Source organism: Thalassophryne amazonica, chromosome 14 (genome assembly GCF_902500255.1).
Source record: "Thalassophryne amazonica chromosome 14, fThaAma1.1, whole genome shotgun sequence".
Lineage (NCBI taxonomy): Eukaryota > Metazoa > Chordata > Actinopteri > Batrachoidiformes > Batrachoididae > Thalassophryne > Thalassophryne amazonica.
This window is the reverse complement of record NC_047116.1, coordinates 94,164,968-94,184,087: the sequence shown is the minus strand read 5'-3', so window position 1 is coordinate 94,184,087 and position 19,120 is coordinate 94,164,968. Positions and strand designations below refer to the sequence as shown.

General features: G+C 42.5%; 2 protein-coding genes across 3 annotated transcripts in view; both read left to right on the top strand.

The window, feature by feature from the left end:
- LOC117525039 (mitochondrial chaperone BCS1) overlaps positions 1 to 619 on the top strand; it is an 11,756-nt gene extending 11,137 nt beyond the window's left edge. Inside the window, exons 8-9 of the mRNA XM_034186875.1 lie at positions 115 to 445; positions 492 to 619. Coding sequence (XP_034042766.1) covers positions 115 to 367 — 253 coding nt within the window. The 3' untranslated portion in view covers positions 368 to 445; positions 492 to 619. The remainder of the gene's footprint in view (positions 1 to 114; positions 446 to 491) is intronic.
- A 5,719-nt stretch (positions 620 to 6,338) lies between these two features.
- The window catches only part of LOC117525167 (sterol 26-hydroxylase, mitochondrial), a 38,434-nt gene continuing 25,652 nt past the window's right edge, over positions 6,339 to 19,120 (top strand). For both annotated transcript variants that reach the window (XM_034187016.1, XM_034187015.1), the window contains exons 1-2: positions 6,339 to 6,632; positions 17,607 to 17,788. In XM_034187016.1, coding sequence (XP_034042907.1) covers positions 6,393 to 6,632; positions 17,607 to 17,788 — 422 coding nt within the window. In that variant the 5' untranslated portion in view covers positions 6,339 to 6,392. The remainder of the gene's footprint in view (positions 6,633 to 17,606; positions 17,789 to 19,120) is intronic.

Below are 19,120 nucleotides of genomic sequence, written 5' to 3'. Positions count from 1 at the left end.
TCGATAATCTGCACTCACTGCCAAAACTACTGTTCTTTTTTTTTTAAGTGTTTTTTTGAGTGAGGTTAAGAACAATCATTCTTTTTTTTTTTTTTTTTTCATTTGTCCACACAGGTTGGATGCAGCGCTGATCCGGCCCGGCCGTGTGGATCTGAAGCAGTATATTGGACATTGCTCCCACTGGCAGCTCACTCAGATGTTCCAGCGCTTCTACCCCGATGAGCCCGCCTCTGAGGGACAGCGCTTTGCAGAGCAGGCTTTGGCAGCCCATTCTGAGATCAGCGCGGCCCAGGTGCAAGGACACTTTTTGCTTCATAAAACAGATCCAGCAGCATCTATAGAGAATGTTGCCAAACTGAAAGAATGAGACGACTGGAAGGTGTTTGCAAGATGTCTAATAAATATATAAAGGGCTTAAACACTGTGGTGGTGTTCTTATAGACACCAAATAAATGCACTGGTGTGATGGCACGAGTTGTGCTTTAGGCCAAGTGAAAAGAACTACACTGAAACACCTTTGAGCAAGGCACTCCTTGGCATTACAGTGGAGTCGTTCAATGAGCAGCCATGCAGACTTGTGGAATCCAAGTATCTCGGCCCATAAATATTTCAACATTGATTCATTTATTACTGTTTTAGGTGCATTTATTTATTACATTACACAGCGCATTTTACAGAAACAGTCTGGATTCACGTCCAAGAAGTCAACCATCGACTGCATTCTATTGCTCCGAGTACTCATTTAAAGGAAAAGAAAACCCACCCTGTGCTATAAACTAACGACTGATGCGCATCAATGAAAATAAGGAGCTCTTACAACTGAAATATCCGCCTTGAAAGTCGGCATTTAAGCAGAATTCGACAATTTCATGGATGCCGCAATTGACACACTTTTAACCAAATGGAAAAAAAACCTGGATCGTTTGTGGCGCTGCTGTGATGTAGCATGAGCACAGAAAGCTATAGATGACGAACAGGCACTGATCAGTGTTGTCAGCTTGGTGACTTTCTTGCTAAATCTGGCGACTTTCCAAACCCTCTTGATGACTTATTTTCTCAAAAGCAAATCATGACAAATGTAGCTACTTTTCCTGGCGTCACTAGAGACTTTTCTGGTGTTTGGCGACTCAAAAGTGGGATCTAGTCTCTGTTCTCACTGTGCGGCAGTGGTTCTTCCCACCTGCACTGCAGCCTGCAGCTGCAAAGCCACTGAAAGCCACAGAGCCCAAAGCACTGAGCGGAGGGATATTAAAAATCCTCTGCGTTCAAACGCGCACGCGCAATGCCTACACGCTGTTCCCACATTGAATGGCAAACCTGACTCGGACTCACCTCATTTGCTGCGCTGTTAGTCTCCAGACTTTGAGAATTCCTGGCCTTGAGAAGTTATTTTATTTTGAGGAGTGATATCCAATTTTAATGGCAAAATATATAAACAAACCAAGAATCGCTTCTTATTTTTTGTCTCTCCCACAACGTTTTTTTTTTAAACTATCACTGTTGTGTGTTGGGGGGTGTGGCTGGATATTTTGGTTTTCTTTTCTTTGCTCTTCAGGTGGCATGGAAACTGATTTGTCTGTGGAGAGGGTGCTGGCTGAAGAGTCCTCACCCTCATCAACATCATGTGTAGCACCTGTGACTGGTGCTCACATGCAACCTTAAAGACTTTCAGCTGAAGCAGATAATTGGATGGCGTTCTGCATTTAAGTCATGTGTGATTCAAGCAGAACTGCCGGGAACTCGACCTTGTGATGTTCGTTTGTGAGACGCTGAGGACCGCGCCTGGGTTTGACACATCGAGCCCGTGAAGCAAGGAAGGGTGAGGACACATGCTGTCAGCACACATCAAAGGTGATTAAGTGTTTGACTAATTGTTGATAGTAACTTGGTGTTTTGTTACACAGTATACTTGAATTGTGATGAGAATTGTGCAGCTTGCTTCTCACTGCTGTGGCGTGCGGATAAGTGATCCTCCACCTGTTGTGAGAAGCTGCTCATTTGCATAAAGTTAAAAAAGATACAGACCTGAATGTGTTGCTGATAGCGTGTGTCTTTTGAAAGTTATTGTTGTAACTGCTGACTTACCTCACCTCTTCTTTGCTTCACAGAGAGTCAGTTTGTCGTGTCCACCTGGGGGGTGTTTGGCGGTGGTAGTGGGTCCAGGAGCGCCGGGCTTTGATCCTTGCAGGCGCTGGAGAGCGTGCCAACAGTCACTCCACCAGAAGGACGCTATTTTTGTTTTTACACTTTTTATGCACAGCGGGTGAAATAAATATATTGTTTTTGGAACCGCTTTTCTGGTTATTTGTAGCGCTGGGTTCCGTCAGACGCAGGTCCGCTCCTCAACCCGCGTCGACACATAACAATCTCAACAAAAACAGTAAACGAACCAAGGACAAGGCCACAATACCATTCACAGTATTATCATTATAAATCGAAAGAGATAGGAAAAAATTTAATAAATTGTACAATAACAAAAGTAAAGGGTTTCTTTAACATTAATTCTCTTAAAAACTGTCCTTACAGAGCGTGAAAGTTTTATGACATTTGGGAGAATCTATAAGCTTAATGCTGCTTATATATTGTTCACATTCAGCCAGAAGTCTGTGTAAATTCCTTTTCAGTACTCTGCATTTATGAATATGGAATTCACCAAACAATAGTAAAAGGCTGATAATGTATTCAGTGATCTCTCCCACATTTTTCCCCTACATCTGTTAATGATGTCAATTAGCAACTTTTAGGACAGCCAATAGCTACAACCCCAATTCCAATGAAGTTGGGACATTGTGTAAAATGTAAATAAAAACAATACAGTGATTTTCAAATTTGACAATTAGACAAGATATTTAATGTTCAAACTGATAAACTTTATTGTTTTTGTGTAAATATTTGCTCATTTTGAAATGGATGCCTGCAACACGTTTCTAAAAAGCTGGGACAGTGGTATGTTTACCACTATGTTACATCACCTTTTCTTCTAACAACACTCAATAAGTGTTTGGGAACTGAGGACAGCTTTGAAGCTTTGTAGGTTGAATTCTTTCCCATTCTTGCTTGATGTATGACTTCAGTTGTTCAACAGTCCGGGGTCTCTGTTGTTGTATTTTGCGGCACCACACATTTTCAGTGGGCGACAGGTCTGGACTGCAGGCAGGTCAGTCTAATACCTGCACTCTTACTACGAAGCCACGCCGTTGTAACACATGCAGAATGTAGCTTGGCATTGTCTTGCTGAAATAAGCAGGGACGTCCCTGAAAAAGACATTGCTTGGATGACAGCATGTGTTGCTCCAAAACCTGGATGTACCTTTCAGCATTGATGGTGCCATCACAGATGTTTAAGTTGTCCATGTCATGGGCACTAACACACCCCCATACCATCACAGATGCTGGCTTTTGAACTTTGCGTTGGTAACAATCTGGATGGTCTTTTTCCTCTTTTGTCTGGAGGACATGACGTCCATGATTTCCAAAAACAATTTGAAATGTGGACTCATCAGACCACAGTACACTTTTCCACTTTACGTCTGTCCATTTCAAAAGAGCTCGGGCCCAGAGAAGGCGGCGACGTTTCTGGATGTTGTTGATGTTTGGCTTTCACTTTGCATGGTAGAGTTTTAACTTGCACTTGTAGATGTAGCGACGAACTGTGTTAACTGACAATGGTTTTCTGAAGTGTTCCTGAACCCACGCAGTAAGATCCTTTACACAATGATGCAAAGGACTGTTGATGATGGAATCCCTAAATTCCTTGCAATTGAACGTTGAGAAACATTGTTCTTAAACTGGGCTATTTTTTCACGGAGTTGTTCACAAAGTGGTGATCCTCGCCTCATCTTTGCTTGTGAACCGCTGAGCCTTTTGGGGATGCTTCTTTTATACCCAATTATGACACTCACCTGTTTCCAATTAACCTGTTCACTTGTGGAATGTTCCAAACAGGTGTTCTTTGAGCATTCATCAAATTTCCCAGTCTTTTGTCACCACTGTCCCAGCTTTTTTGAAATGTGTTGCAGGCATCCATTTCAAAATGAGCAAATATTTACACAAAAAGAATAAAGTTTATCAGTTTGATCATTAAATATCTTGTCTTTGTGGTGTATTCAATAGAATATAAGTTGAAGAGGATTTGCAAATCATTGCATTCTGTTTTAATTTACATTTCACACAATGTCCCAACTTCAATGGAATTGGGGTTGTACTTTTCTTACTGAGGAGTTGGCAATACTGGCGCTGACGTAAAAGTCCTCTTTCCCTCGCTCCCTCTCGCTCTCTCCCTCACTCTCTCTCCTTCCTTGCTGTTTTCCTGCTGAGCAAACACAAAAACTCAACTGAAACTAAATTCATCAGTGCTCACGGGAGTAACTGGGTAAATACTGAAGGATTTTGGTTTTCCCGTACAGCGGGGAGAAAGTGAATATGTGATCGACTGTTTTCTTCAGCTGCCCTCCGAGCGAGCTGCAGCTGCGGCTTCACAGCTGATGTAAGCAGCAATCAACATCCCGGCTCAGTATTGGGTTCCGATACTGGTATAGATAGATAGATAGATAGATAGCTTTTATTGTCATTGTCATTACAACAACGAGATGTCTGCACTCACATTCCACATACAAACAGCAATTGATCTACAATTATTACTTGTTTACCGTAATAATGGCACACATCAGAATTAAGACAACACATACACATTTGACATTCTTTATGTGCACTAAACTTGAAACAGTCCGTTTTCCAATTGAGGCGATGTGAGTGTGTTGGTAGCCGCTGCAGCTGTCAAGTCGCGCCGGCTGTGGATCGGATCGTGTAGTGTGTCAATACACTACACTACGCGATAATTCGCGGATCGGAATTTCCCGATCCAACCTGTGGGATTTTACGATACTGGAAAGAAACCTGTGAAACCTCTGTAGTGGCTGTCTGCACTGTTTACTGATGAGCAGCAGGAGAGGACCGGGGAGGGAGGGAGGTTTCTGCATTCAAGGCGAGCTGATTCTTCTGCACACCACATTAGAGACGAGTTTTAATCCAGCTGTGTGAAGCTGCAGTGCTCTGAGTGAGTTCAGTTCATTTTTTTGAAAACCCGTGCTCTGCAGCACAGACCATTTGAACCTGAGAGCCGGGTGGAAATTTGCCTTTACTGGTGGATTAAAACTTGTCTCTCGTGCAGTGCGTGGAAGAAACAGCTCGCCTTGAGCACAGAAACCTCCCACTCCCCCTCCTCTCCTGCCGTTCAGCAGTAAACGCAGCAGGCAGCACCACAGAGGTTTCACAGGTTTCTCTCCAGTATCAGAAAATCCTGCAGGTTGGGTCGGGAAATTCCGATCTGCGAATTACGCCGGTATCAGAACTCAATACCGATGTGGGATCCTGGATGTTGATTGCCGCTTACATGCTTTGCCCTTCTATACTGAAAGGCAACACTGATTACATGGACAGGTTGGGGTGGACGGCTGCTGAGGGAATGGGGGCCATGATCTCCATGGGGTGGGGTGCTATCCCGCTCTCGCTTTGGTTGTCTTGTGATCTTGGGCTTTGGTGTTTGGGGTGGGATCCGGGGGTGGGGGTGTGGATGAGGGCCTGGGGGGGGGTCCTGCTGGCTGTGTTGGGGTCCTGTCTCCTCTGTGTCTCACTTCTCATCACTTCACAGTTATTGCCTTCACCACTTGTCTTTCGTTCTTGTCTGTCTTCATGTTGTTTTGGTGGTTGGCTCTGGCTGGAAGAAGTTGTCTGTTGGCTTTGAGGAGGATGGTGTAGGCTTATCGAGGACAGATGGGGGGGGGGGGGGGGGTCTCACACACATACACACACACACACCATGTTCACTCACACACTACATACTATCTGTCTTGCAAGAACAAATTGCATATATGTGTATTCATGTATATAAATGGTTCTGCCAGTGTGGCGTTTACCATCACTATATATGCAGACTATATATGTTTGTTAAAACAAACAAACAAAAAAATAAATGATCATACATGCCTACAACTTTTCATATGGGCTCTCAATATCAATCTACCAACCCAATCGTAAATTATCAGTGGGTTTTCTTTTCCTTTAACACACACTTTAATATTGACAGTGCTTCTTTGCAGCCTTTGTTGATTTTTTTTTTCTTTTTTGTTATTTTTGTAAATTTACTTGGTGCACAGTTTTTTGTTTTTGTTTTTTTAATTAAGATGTTCAGATCAGGATGTGGTGGCACAGGTACTGCAGGTCTGCACACTGCAGGAGTGTGTGTGTGTGTGTGTGTGTGTGTGTGTGTGTGTGTGTGTGTGTGTGTGTGTGTGTGTGTGTGTGTGTGTGTGTGTGTGTTACACGGCTCCTCCCTGCTCTGCTGTTCTCTGACATACAGCAGCAGCTTGTGTTTGAGACTTTACTGCTCTGACATGGCTGTGTGGTTGTCCCGGAGCGTGAGGCAAAGGAATGTCATCCGGTTTCTGGCCTGTCCTGCTCCTGTGGCTCAGGTCTGCTCCAGGTGGGTTGAAACCACCTCTTCCACCCCGGTGACCGTCTCCAGGTCCCAGGACAAGCCTCGCACAGCGGACGACCTCCCTCGAGTTGGCTTCCTGATGCAGATGTACAGAATGGTGTTCCAGGGATACTACAGCCGCATGCATGAGCTCCAGGTACCCCAGACCACCGTGCTGTGACCCAGAGTTACTTCAGATCTTCAGCCGCCTGCTCTGCTCGCTTACTTTAAGGTTAAAAGTTGTATCATTTGGGGCTGGAGTGTCTTTTGAATGATTGCATTTGACCCAAGTAACAGTGCCGCATCGATGTGAAATACTGGCTGAATGCCTGTTTGCGCGGTTGCCATAGTAACCCTCCAAGTATCAGGTTGTCTCAGCTGACTTACATAAGACTGGATTTTTTTGTCTTCTGGGAAAGACCTCCCTTTTTCTGGTGAAAACACTTCAGCCTTGTTTGGTATCTAAATGGCTTTACAAATGAACTAATACAGTGCACAATACAATGAGCACTTTCTTGTGGGATTTAAAACATGTTAAACCAGATTTTTTTCTCATTCATATGATCCTGCAGTCAGGATTGGTGACTGATCGCCTATGCATGATCAAGATCAAAGGTCAAGAGGATCCACCCTTTGATCCTGCTGCTTTTGATCCTTATTAGAGAATCTACGACAGATAAAGAAAATTATGGGATCCTGATCACACAGCTTATTGCAATCAAGGATCAAAGTTCTGTGATCAGGAGCCCATAATTTTCTCACAAATGTGTATGTATACTTTGATCCAGATAATCATTCAGTTCAGGTATATAAAAACGTATTTTGGACCAGGGGTGGGCCATTAGAGTGAACCAGTAGTGGAACAGATAATGGAAAAATATGTGTCATGCATTTGGTGATACAAAGCACTAGATTTTTCATGGTGATTCTCCTATTATTTGGCAGGGCTGTGTCAAGGCATTTGGGGGCCCCAAGCAAAACGGACTTGGACTTGGAGCTCCCCTATGCATTTCAATTTCAATTTATTTTCATTTATATAGCGCCAAATCACAACAAAGGTGTCTCAAGGTGCGTCACACAAGTAAGGTCTAACCTCACCAACCCCCAGAGCAAGAACACAGGCGGCAGTGGTAAGAAAAAACTCCCTGGGATGATTTGAGGAAGAAACCTCAAGCAGACCAGACTCAAAGGGGTGACCCTCTGCTTGGGCCATGCTACCGACACAATTGACAAAACAATTTACAAAATGAATATATAGGAAAATTTTGCCGGTGCACAGGACAGGAGGGTTACAGAAACAGACACCACTCCCATCTGTGGATGAAGCCGCACCTCAAACAGAGAGAAAAAACAAAATCAGACATCAGAAAGACAACAAATACAGTATAATTTGTCAGCATTAAGCAAGAAGAAAAACAAGAAATACTAAAGTGATCGCCACCCCGTCCCCTCTGCCTTAAGCCTACACGAACCACAGCATAGACACACCATTTAAGTTCACACTTTTTATCAATAAAATATTTCTTTGACAGTGTATTTGAATATTTGCAAAACCCCACCACCATCCCATAATAACCAACATACGAGGGTAAGCTGAAAAGTTCTAAGGCTCACCAAGAAGGAGAAATGCCATTTCAATAAAACTTGGTATGCATTAAGTTCAACTCTTCTGATGACTAACTGTGTTATTTTCTTCCAGGTTGTGAGGTAGTTTGTGGGTCATAGCCAAGTTTGAAAGTTCGTGGTAGAGGGAAACGGTAAAAATAGACAAAATCTGGCATCGCGGTGTGATTAAGTACCTGCATAAGAAGGGGTTAAAGCCCAAGGACATTCATGCGGATATGGTTGCTACATTAGGGGATGAAGCTCCCTCCATATCTACAGTGCAGCTGTATTATGTAAGTGGGCAGCTGAATTTAAGAGGGGCAGAGAGAGAGCCTTGAAGACAACCCAAGGTCTGGGCGGCCTGCAACAGCCACAACCCAGAAAAACATTGACCTTGTTCATGAAATGGTGATGGACGACAGACGATCGACGATTAATCAGCTAGCACATGCTGTGGGAATATCCCGTGAGAGAATTGAACACATTCTGCATGAAGAACTTGGAATGTCAAAGGTGTCAACTCGGTGGGTGCCACGTCTTCTGACGCCTGATCAGAAATGCACCAGGCTAGTCATGTCGAAGGCAAACTTGGCGCAATTTGAAGAGGATCCAGCCAATTACATGGAACGTTTTATTACCCAGGATGAGTGTTGGGTTCACCACTTTGAACCAGAGACAAAAAAAAACAAAACACAGTCAGTGCAGTGGAAACACCCAAGGTCACCACCTCCAAAGAAGACCAAGGTCGTTTCGTCTGTGGGGAAGGTCATGGTTTCAGTTTTCTGGGATGCCAAGGGCATTGTGTTCGTGGACTATTTTGAAAAGGGACAAACCATAAATGGACAGTACTATTCTAACCTACTGAGACAGTTATGCAAGGCTATCAAAAAGAAGCGACCAGGAAAGCTGACGAAAGGGGTGCTGTTCCATCAAGACAATGCCCCAGCTCACAAGTCAACAGTGGCCATGGCCACTATCCACGAGTGTGGATTCGAACTGGTAGATCACCCACCATACTCCCCTGACTTGGCACCCTCGGACTTTCATCTATTCCCAAACCTGAAAAAAAACGTGGCTGGGAAGCACTATTGGAGCAATGATGAGGTGATGGCTGCCGTTGAGGACTATTTTTACTCTCAAGATGAAAGCTTCTATGCCAAGGGAATTGAAGCACTCAAGCACCGCTGGAAGAAGTGTGTGGAGTTACAGGGAGACTATGTAGAAAAATAACCCTGAATTTGTTCAATTCGACAGCTGCATCATAGTCAGCCTTAGAACTTTTCAGCCTACGCAGGAAAGTGCAGCGAGACCGTTGAGTTGCCAGTTATGTGGCTGGCTCCTGTGGGAGGAGCCTCCTTGAAGGGAATTCCGATAACAGTGTCACTGCACTTTCCTGCGTTGACTGTTACAGAATTTAAAGGAACGCTCACACAGTCGCTGCATAAAATTCATAACCAGTCATTGTCTGGGGGGCCCCAGCCCAGGTTAGGGCCCCAGGCAATTGATTGGTTTGCTTGTCATTTTTCAGGATGGCTGCCAAAATTACCTATTGAAAATCAATTTTTGCATAGAAATGTACCCATTTGATTGATTTTTAAAATGATGCTGATATCAAACTCCATTTAGTTTTATTTTATTTGTTTTTTATGATATTTATTATGTTTATTTTGCTCATGTCCTATTTGTAACATTTAGTATTCACGGTTTCCACCCAGCACGTGCTTTCAAAATGTTCATCTCTTGAAACTACTGCATGTAGGTCTATTAAAAGGTGTTAAATTTGGAATATATTGTGGTTTAATGTATAATATCAGCAGGTAACAATGACAATTAATGACGTGCTCACAGGCGAATGACGCAACCGACAGGTGTGGAAAAACTCACGCATGCGCACGAAGGTTCAAGCTTGGCTGACGTAAAAACATATGAATCAAATCCATATAGTTTTTGAAAAAAATAAAAAGGTCCATTACTTTCCTCACAGACCTCATATATCTTTTAATGTTGAATAATGCACTAATTCTGAGGTTTTGTAACAAACAGAGTGCAAAGCATTCTGGGTAAAAGTGCCTCTGCTAAACACTGATTGGTTCAGTCATTCATTATGTAAACCAACACGTTAATGTGACGTGTATTGGTTTAAAGATAAATGTGCTTTTGTAAAATATTCCATTTTTATTTGTAAAAACTGGCATTTTTATCATCCCAAAATGTTTTGCATGTGGAGAGAATGTTTGATGATGTGCGCACGTTTTATGATGATGTAAAACATGCACTCAATATTGAATGAATGAATGGATTTATTCGCCACACACACAAATCCGAAAGAACAGAAACATACCAATAATATGAATGTTATATAAACAAGTCTATGGGTCCGAAAGGGTGTGGGCAGAAGCAAAGCTTATCAATGCCCACCCCTGCTAGAATGAGTCCAACAATTATAACAGTCATAACAACATATACACAAATTCACAACACACTACATATCAACACAGACATACACTTCAATATTCAATTACATTTCAATTCATGTATAAGTATGTTATGTATAAAGCGCCAAATCACAACAAACTTGGCCCAAGTCACTCCATATTAACCCTGCCGACCCCCAGAGCAAGCACTAGGCAACTGTGGTGAGGAAAAACTCCCTCTTAGGAAGAAACCTCAAGCAGACCAAGCTCTAGGGGGTGACCCTCTGCTTGGGCCATGCATATATACCTGTATACGTACATACATACACACGCATTATATACATATATACACTTATACACACTCACATATATACCTATATACATACCCACTAACACATAAATAAATATACACATACATACATTTATACCTACACATACATATACATACCCCTACACATATACACATATATATACACGCACACATATACATACATACACACACACGTATACATACGAGGTCTGTCAATAAAGTATAGGTCCTTTTTATTTTTTTCAAAAACTATATGAATTTCATTCATGTTTTTACGTCAGACATGCTTGAACCCGCGTGTGCATGCGTGAGTTTTTCCACGCCTGTCAGTGACGTCATTCGCCTGTGAGCACGCCTTGTGGGAGGTGTGGTCCAGCCCCCTCGTCGGAATTCCTTTCTCTGAGAAGTTGTTGAGAGACTGGCGCATTGTTTGATCAAAATTTTTTCAAAACCTGTGAGACACATCGAAGTGGACACGGTTCGAAAAATTCAGCTGGTTTTCGGTGAAAATTTTAACGGCTGATGAGAGATTTAGAGGTGATTCTGTCGCTTTAAGGACTTCCCACGGAGCGGGATGTCACGCAGCGCTCCCAGGCGCCGTCGTCAGCCTGTTTCAAGCTGAAAACCTCCACATTTCAGGCTCTATTGATCCAGGACGTCGTGAGAGAACAGAGAAGTTTCAGAAGAAGTCAGTTTCAGCATTTTATCTGGATATTCCACTGTTAAAGGAGATTTTTTTTAATGAAAGACGTGCAGACGGATTGCAGCGTCGGCTCCTAGCCGCCGCGACGCTCCGCCACAGGAAAAACACCTCCGTGTTGATAACCATTTGTAAAATCCAGGAGGCTTTTGATGGCTTTCAGTGGAGTGAGTATATGAGAAATTGTTTAACTGCTGGGCATGTTCCAACTTGTCCTTAAGTCTTCCAACAGAGGTGTTTTTCCTGTGGCGGCGCATCGCCGCGACAATCCGTTCGCACGTCTTTCATTAAAAAAATCTCCTTTAACAGTGGAATATCCGGATAAAATGCTGAAACCGACTTCTTCTGAAACTTCTCTGTTCTCTCACGGCGTCCTGGATCAATAGAGCCTGAAATGTGGAGGTTTTCAGCTTGAAACAGGCTGACGACGGCTCCTGGGAGCACTGCGCGACGTCCCGCTCCGTGGGAAGTCCTTAAAGCGACAGAATCACCTCAAAATCTCTCATCAGCCGTTAAAATTTTCACCGAAAACCAGCTGAATTTTTCGAACCGTGTCCACTTCGATGTGCCTCACAGGTTTTGAAAAAATTTTGATCAAACAAAGCGCCAGTCTCTCAGCAACTTCTCAGACAAAGGAATTCCGACGAGGGGGCTGGACCACACCTCCCACAAGGCGTGCTCACAGGCGAATGATGTCACCGACAGGCGTGGAAAAACTCACGCATGCGCACGAGGGTTCAAGCATGTCTGACGTACAAACATATGAATGAAATCCATATAGTTTTGAAAAAAATAAAAAGGACCTATACTTTGACAGCCCTCGTATATACACATACATACTACATATATGCATATACATATATACACGTACATATACATACATATTGACTGATTGATCATTTATTTTGAGTTTTACAAAATAAGACGAACTTATTTAATCCCACCCCCAAATACCAATACGTTATTATGACTACCGAGTGTGACCAATATTCCTTTTTTATTACTATGTAATTGATATCATATATTAGTGATGAGTATCTATAATAATAATAATAATAATGATAAAAACAATTCCCACCATAATAGACAGTAATAATGACAATAATTATTGTCAATCAAAAATTTTTTTTTTTTATTTCTATTATTATTACTACCATTTTTTTTAATTGCTATTGATATTGCTGGTGTCATTCCTTAAGCCATTTTCATATGTCAATAAATTCCCCACATTTACTCAGAAAATGACTATTTAAAAGGACTATTCTTGTGTGTGTCGATGGTAATTCTGTCTCTCTCTCTCTCTCTCTCTCTCTCTCTCTCTCTCTCTCTCTCTCTCTCTCTCTCTCTCTCTCTCTCTCTATATATATATATATATACACAAAATACACACATACATCACCTATACACACGTATACACATAATATATATACATATATACAATTATGCTACATTCATTTTATTATTTTACTAATTTAATTACCTTAATTTTTTTTATTAATTTATCATTATCATTATTATTATTTTTTTCTTTTTTTTTCCCCTTCCCCTCCTTCCCCATTTGTCATGTGTGTGGTGCATTAAAAGATGCAAAGTATTTTGTAAACCTGCTGCCAGAGAGGGGTCGCCCCCTGACACAGGTCCACCCTTTGCTGAATGTCCTAGGCTCTGCATTAAAAGACAAGGTTTTGGAGTCTGCTGGCAGAAGGGGGAGACCTTTGAGCAACAGACCCCCACTTGCTGACCCTGATCTGGTGATAATGATGTAAGAGGGGGAAACAAGGACAAGGTTAACAATAGGTCAGTTCTGAAAAGCCTTATCTTGACACATAAATGTTGGCTTTACACTGTGCGTGTTTTGGCCATTTTTCAGATGATTTTTCATTCGTGCGAGAATTTTTTGGACCGAGTTTCAGGTTAATCGCACGTCCTGCATCGTGTAGTAGAGTAACAAGCTTTAACATCTCACGACCACCTCCTGCTGCTTGAAGAGCTACAAAGCATCCAACCGCAGAGCTGTCTTGTAATGTTTTGTTGTTGTTTTGTTTTTAAACTTAATTTGTAAAAAAAAAAAAAAAAAAAACGCAAATACAATAAGTAAGTAAGTAAGCTTTATTTATATAGCACTTTTCACAGACCAAGTTCACAAAGTGCTTCACACGATATCAATAGACAATAAAAACAACACATACAAATATAGAACAATAAAATAAATTGACACTAAAATGCCAGTTTAAAAAAAAAATGTGTCTTTAGTTGCTGTCTAAAAACATCCACAGAATCCAGTGAGCGAAGAGAACAGGGACGCTCATTTCAGAGGCGAGGTGCCACAAGTTCGGCGAACCATCAGCAGGTTCTGATTGGAAGACCTTAAACTCCTGCTGGAAACATAAGGCTGGATCAGGTCCTTAATGTATTCCGGTGCCTGTCCATGTAGAGCTCTAAAGGTCAGCACAAGGATTTTGTCATTTATCCTGTAAAAAACAGGGAGCCAATGTAAAGACTTGAGGACAGGAGTAATATGCATTCTCCTGTGGGCGCGGGTAAGAAGTCGTGCAGCAGAATTTTGCACTACCTGCAGGCGGGCCAGCTCTTTCTTGCTGAGGCATGTAAACAGACTGTTACAATAATCAAGTCGTGAAGAAACAAATGCATGTACAACCATCTCTAGGTCATTAAAAGCCACCATTTTGCGTAATTTGGAAATGTTTTGAATTTGGAAAAAACAGTTCTTAACGAGTTGCCTGGTGTGATGTTCCAAAGACATCCCTCCATCCAAAATGACACCCAGGTTACGCAGGCTGCCTTTAATAGAGCTGCTCAGATTACCAAGGTGATTCTTAATGACAGACATAGCACTATCTGGAGCTACAATCAGTGTCTCAGTCTTATTAGAATTCAACTGCAGGCTGTTTTCAGTAAGCCATTCTGTAATTTTAGTGAGACAACTAATGAGAGAACAAATTTTCAGTGCTTCAGTTGTCTTAAAAGAACAGTACAGCTGCAAGTCATTGGCATACAAATGGTAGGACACATCGCAGAACTGCTGGATCAGCTTACCAAGAGGAAGGATATACAGCAGGAACAAAATCGGACCCAGGACTGAGCCCTGCGGGACACCCCACAAAGACATCACATTGTTCACAGAAACACTAAAAGTTCTACCAACCAAGTAAGAGCTAAACCACTCTAATACAGGACCTGACATGCCAACCGTATCCCGCAATCTATTAATGAAAATGCCATGGTCAACGGTATCGAATGCAGATGACAGATCCAATAAAACCAGCACAGAACATTTACCACTATCAGCGGCCATCATAATGTCACTAGCCACCTTCAACAGGGCAGTTTCAGTGGACGTAACGTCTATAAACGCAGAGAATACGTATATTCACGAGAGTTTTAGGCACTAGAGTTTAATGCTGTTGTCCGTGGAGCCTGAACAGAGTGTCTGAAATGCATTTGTCCTGTCATGAACGTCTGAGATTACCCTATGCTACCCATAATACATTGCTGCCGGGCACAACATGTACTCACAAAACCTTAAAAATTAGCACATTACTTTAAAACAAAAACATATATCTGATATTTTCACTTTATAAAACTTCAGACATGACTATTTTAAATAACTTGTCCAAAATGAGTAGGTTAAAATTTGAACCATAAGTTAAAAATGTATGCCTCTGGATGACTTGGGTGATATTGCAGTTATATCAGTATGGTGTTAAAAGAAATGAAATTTTTTTTTTTTTGGGGGGGGGGGGTAGTTTTTTCTAAAAACAGCTGTCTTCTGTTTGCAGAGGGTAGAACAATATACTTATTAGGAAATTTTTAACAGGTAGGTCTCAACTGCTTTTAAGTTTTAAAAATGTTTTTCACTGTTCAGCTTGGTTTACTACATTATCGGTCTAAAAGTTATCGGTCGGCAATTCATCGGAAGATAATTAGTCCGATGATGGTTTTTAAGGTTATCTAAAAAGATAATCCGATAATGAAAACATTTTCTTCGATAATTATCTGTTATCAGATTATCGGAAGTGTGCCCACCACTGGCAGCCATTGTGAAATTAGGCACCAGCTTGGATTTCACTGATGCTGTAAAATGGATCCATTGTAATCAAAGCATTTCAATGCAAAAAATTTTTTTCGGTAGGTTTTGTTTTTTGTGGCCATCTTGAAAAATGGCCGCCATCTTGGATTTTTCAAGTGGCCAATTGACCATATTTATTAAGTGCTCACTTGGAAATCATCATGCCAAATTTGGTGCTTATACCAGCATTTGCACAATTTTGCTGTAAAATTTATATTATCTGCTCCACTATAAGATGAGATTTATTGTCATTGTCATTACACGAGTGCAACAACAACAAAATTACCTTTACACTCCAATTACCTCAGAGAAAATACAGCAATTAATTCACAATTATTACTAATTGAACGTAATAATGGCACACATCAGAATTAGAGACAACACATATACATTTGACATTGTTTATGTGCACTAAACTTGAAGGAGTCCATCACCTGAATTGAGGCAAAGTGGGTGAAGGCTGCAGCAGGAGGGGCCCGCACCACTCAGCTTGGGAAGTTGAAGGCTGCAGCAGGAGGGGCCCGCACCACCCAGCTTGGGGAGTTGAAGGCTGCAGCAGTAAAAACTGCGCTGCCTTCAAGGTGGCAGGGAGGAAGCCAGGGTGAAGGGAGTGGAGACACACAAGGGGGGTTGTAATTGGGATGGAGGGAGGGAGATGTGTCGTGTGCAGATGAGTTAAGTTTATGTCAGTTTCTCTCCGTGTGTGCGTAAACTCTGACGTTGCTAGGCAACAGCAGGCTGGAGAGGGATGGTAGATAGATAAGAAGGGGGAGCCGAATTCCTTCACCAAGGCAACAGATCCTTCTGGGGGAAGAGCAGGGCATTTGACCTTCAGGATCTGCTAAGGCTGCCATGTTGATGTTACGCGGAGAGATCCAGAATTCCATTTAGTGTACCTCTGACCGTCTAGAGCAGTGGTCTCCAAACTATTCCAGAAAGGGCCGAGAGGGTGCAGGTTTTCTTTGCAGCCACTGACTTCAGCAGGTGATTTCACTGATGAACTCATCCCACCTGTTTAAAGGGATGTTGAACAGGTGGGATGTTACTCCGGTACTCAGCAGCACATTCCTTTGCAATGCAGTGATATGCTCCAAGATGGTATCCATTTTGCATTTGAGTTCAAGAGTTAACGCAGTCTGAGAGGGTTGCCTTGCCCAACTCATTAATCACGACAGACAGATGAGGGGATGAGATTTTGGTAGCAGCCATCTTGCTAATAGTCCTGTAGGTCAGGGCAGCGCACAAACCAATCAGCACCAAACCTCCCACCATAAAAGTGAATAGAAATAAATCCTCAACATCTTCCACAGAGAGTGGAGCCAAGCACACCACGCTCCATTTCCCCCAGGCGTCGAGAACATAGCCCACTGGGTAGGTCCATCAGGGCATGCAGGGTCCCCCAGGCTTGATTTCCTTGTCGAAAAAAATGGTGTCAGTAGCGGTGAGAGACCAGCTGATCAATTCCATGGTTAATCCACATCTTAATTTGAAGAATTCACAGTCTGGTAAAGCTGGGACTTTGACGGTTAGAGCAGAGATGGAGAACAGAAAGGAAGAGAGGAGAGGGGAGGAATGCGACCGTCCTTGCCAGAGTCCGAATCAGAAACTGGTTATTTCTTATAATAACCCATTGAGACTGGTTCTGTGTGTTCTCCCCTTATAACCAGATGTGACATATCGCTTCATGCTTCTCTCTTTAGAAGTGACACATCACGCTTCAGCATTGCTTCCTCTCTTCTTCTGTGGGCTCCGAGCACTAAAACCCAAATAAACTACATTTTGCATAATGATTTTCACCTTCCCAAAGTGTCTCAGCGAATCATGTGTCCTGTGCTGAAATAAATGATGCATTTATTTCAGCAAAACTTAGGGAACTGTGGCCTTGGCAGTGTGCCCCGCTGTCTGAGTGGCCTTCTGGTTTTCCTGACTGCTGTTCGACATAGAGATGTGTGCGTCCATGCATTCAGTCACAGATTGTACAGGACTTTCTGTTTGATCTCACCTCCTGTCAGATCCACGAGAAGCAGATCTACGGGTCCATGTACAGAGGAGGACTGAAGTCTGTGTGGGTCAACACTCCACAGCTGCTGGAGGAGGTGCTGAGGAAAGACGATAAGTTCCCCACCCGAGGAGACATGACTCTGTGGACAGAGTTTCGTGACATGAAGGGGTTTGGCTACGGACCTTTCACCGAGTAAGACTGGCAAAGCTCAGTTTCTACACAAATGTAAAACTTGTAATGGACAACTGCATCTTATGACGGCTGTAAAATTTTGATCACACATTGACAAGATCTTTTACATGTTCGGAAACACACATTCCAGGACTGACGCTGATCTCATGTCACGCATCCACTCTCACCCACCCAAGCTGTCAGAGATCACTATCTTGAAATCAACAGAGCATAAGGTTTTTTCCACTGGTGATCACGCCATGTGGGTTCCACGCCATGTGGGTTCCACGCCATGATGAAATGAGCAAGTGGTATCAAGTTTATGGGATCACATACAAACACTGATTCAGAACCTTTTCAAGGGTAACATAACTCCTTAGTTTGATATCTTTAGTTTTTGCAAAGCGAGCATATTTCATCATATCAACTATAGTCAATAATCCTTTAATATACGAGGTCTGTTAGAAAAGTATCGGACCTTTTTATTTTTTTTCAAAAACCTGACGGATTTGAATCACGTGTGCTTCCATGAGCCAACCTTGAACCTTCGTGTGCATGTGTGAATTTTTTCACGCCTGTCGGTTGCATCATTTGCTTGTAAGCAGCCTCTGTGTGAGGATGGGTGGAGTCTCTCTGCGTTTTTTCTTTGCAAGGAAAATGGCGGAACAACGGGAGCAGCACGACTGCATCAAATTTTGCCAGAAACTGGGTGACAGCCAGGTGGAAACCATTCGGATTATTCAGACGGCTTTCGGTGACGATCCTCTGGGCATCACACAGATTAAGGAGCGGTACAACCGGTTTAAAGACGTCCGCACAACAGTGGAGAGCGAGCCACACTCCGGGTGGCCATCAACATGCTGAAATGACCAGATCATTTCCAAAGTGAACGATGTGGTGATGTGGGACCGTCGTGTGACTATCCGAGAAACTGCGGAAGAGATGGACATCAGCACTTTTTCGGCACATTCCACTGTGACAGAAGATTTGGCCATGAAAAGAGTTGCAGCGAAATTCATCGGCACGAAGCTGATGGCGCAGCAAAAGCGCCTTCGTGTTGAAGTCTCACAGGACATGTTGTGACATGCCCAGCTTGTCCACAATTTCTCGGATAGTCACACGACTGAAAAGCCACCGAAGGTCATCTGAATCTTCCGAATGGTGGACGATAGTGCTGTGCAAAAAACAAGGACCACGTTTGTTTAATTTCCATTTAGCAAAGTTACTTTAACCAAAAATGAAAGTTTTGTAAATATTAAACCAGTTAAGCAAATACAGTTACGAATTTTCTCATCATTTGATTATATTTGCAAATGCATCATTTATTTGTGTGTTATTTTATCCAGCAGTTGC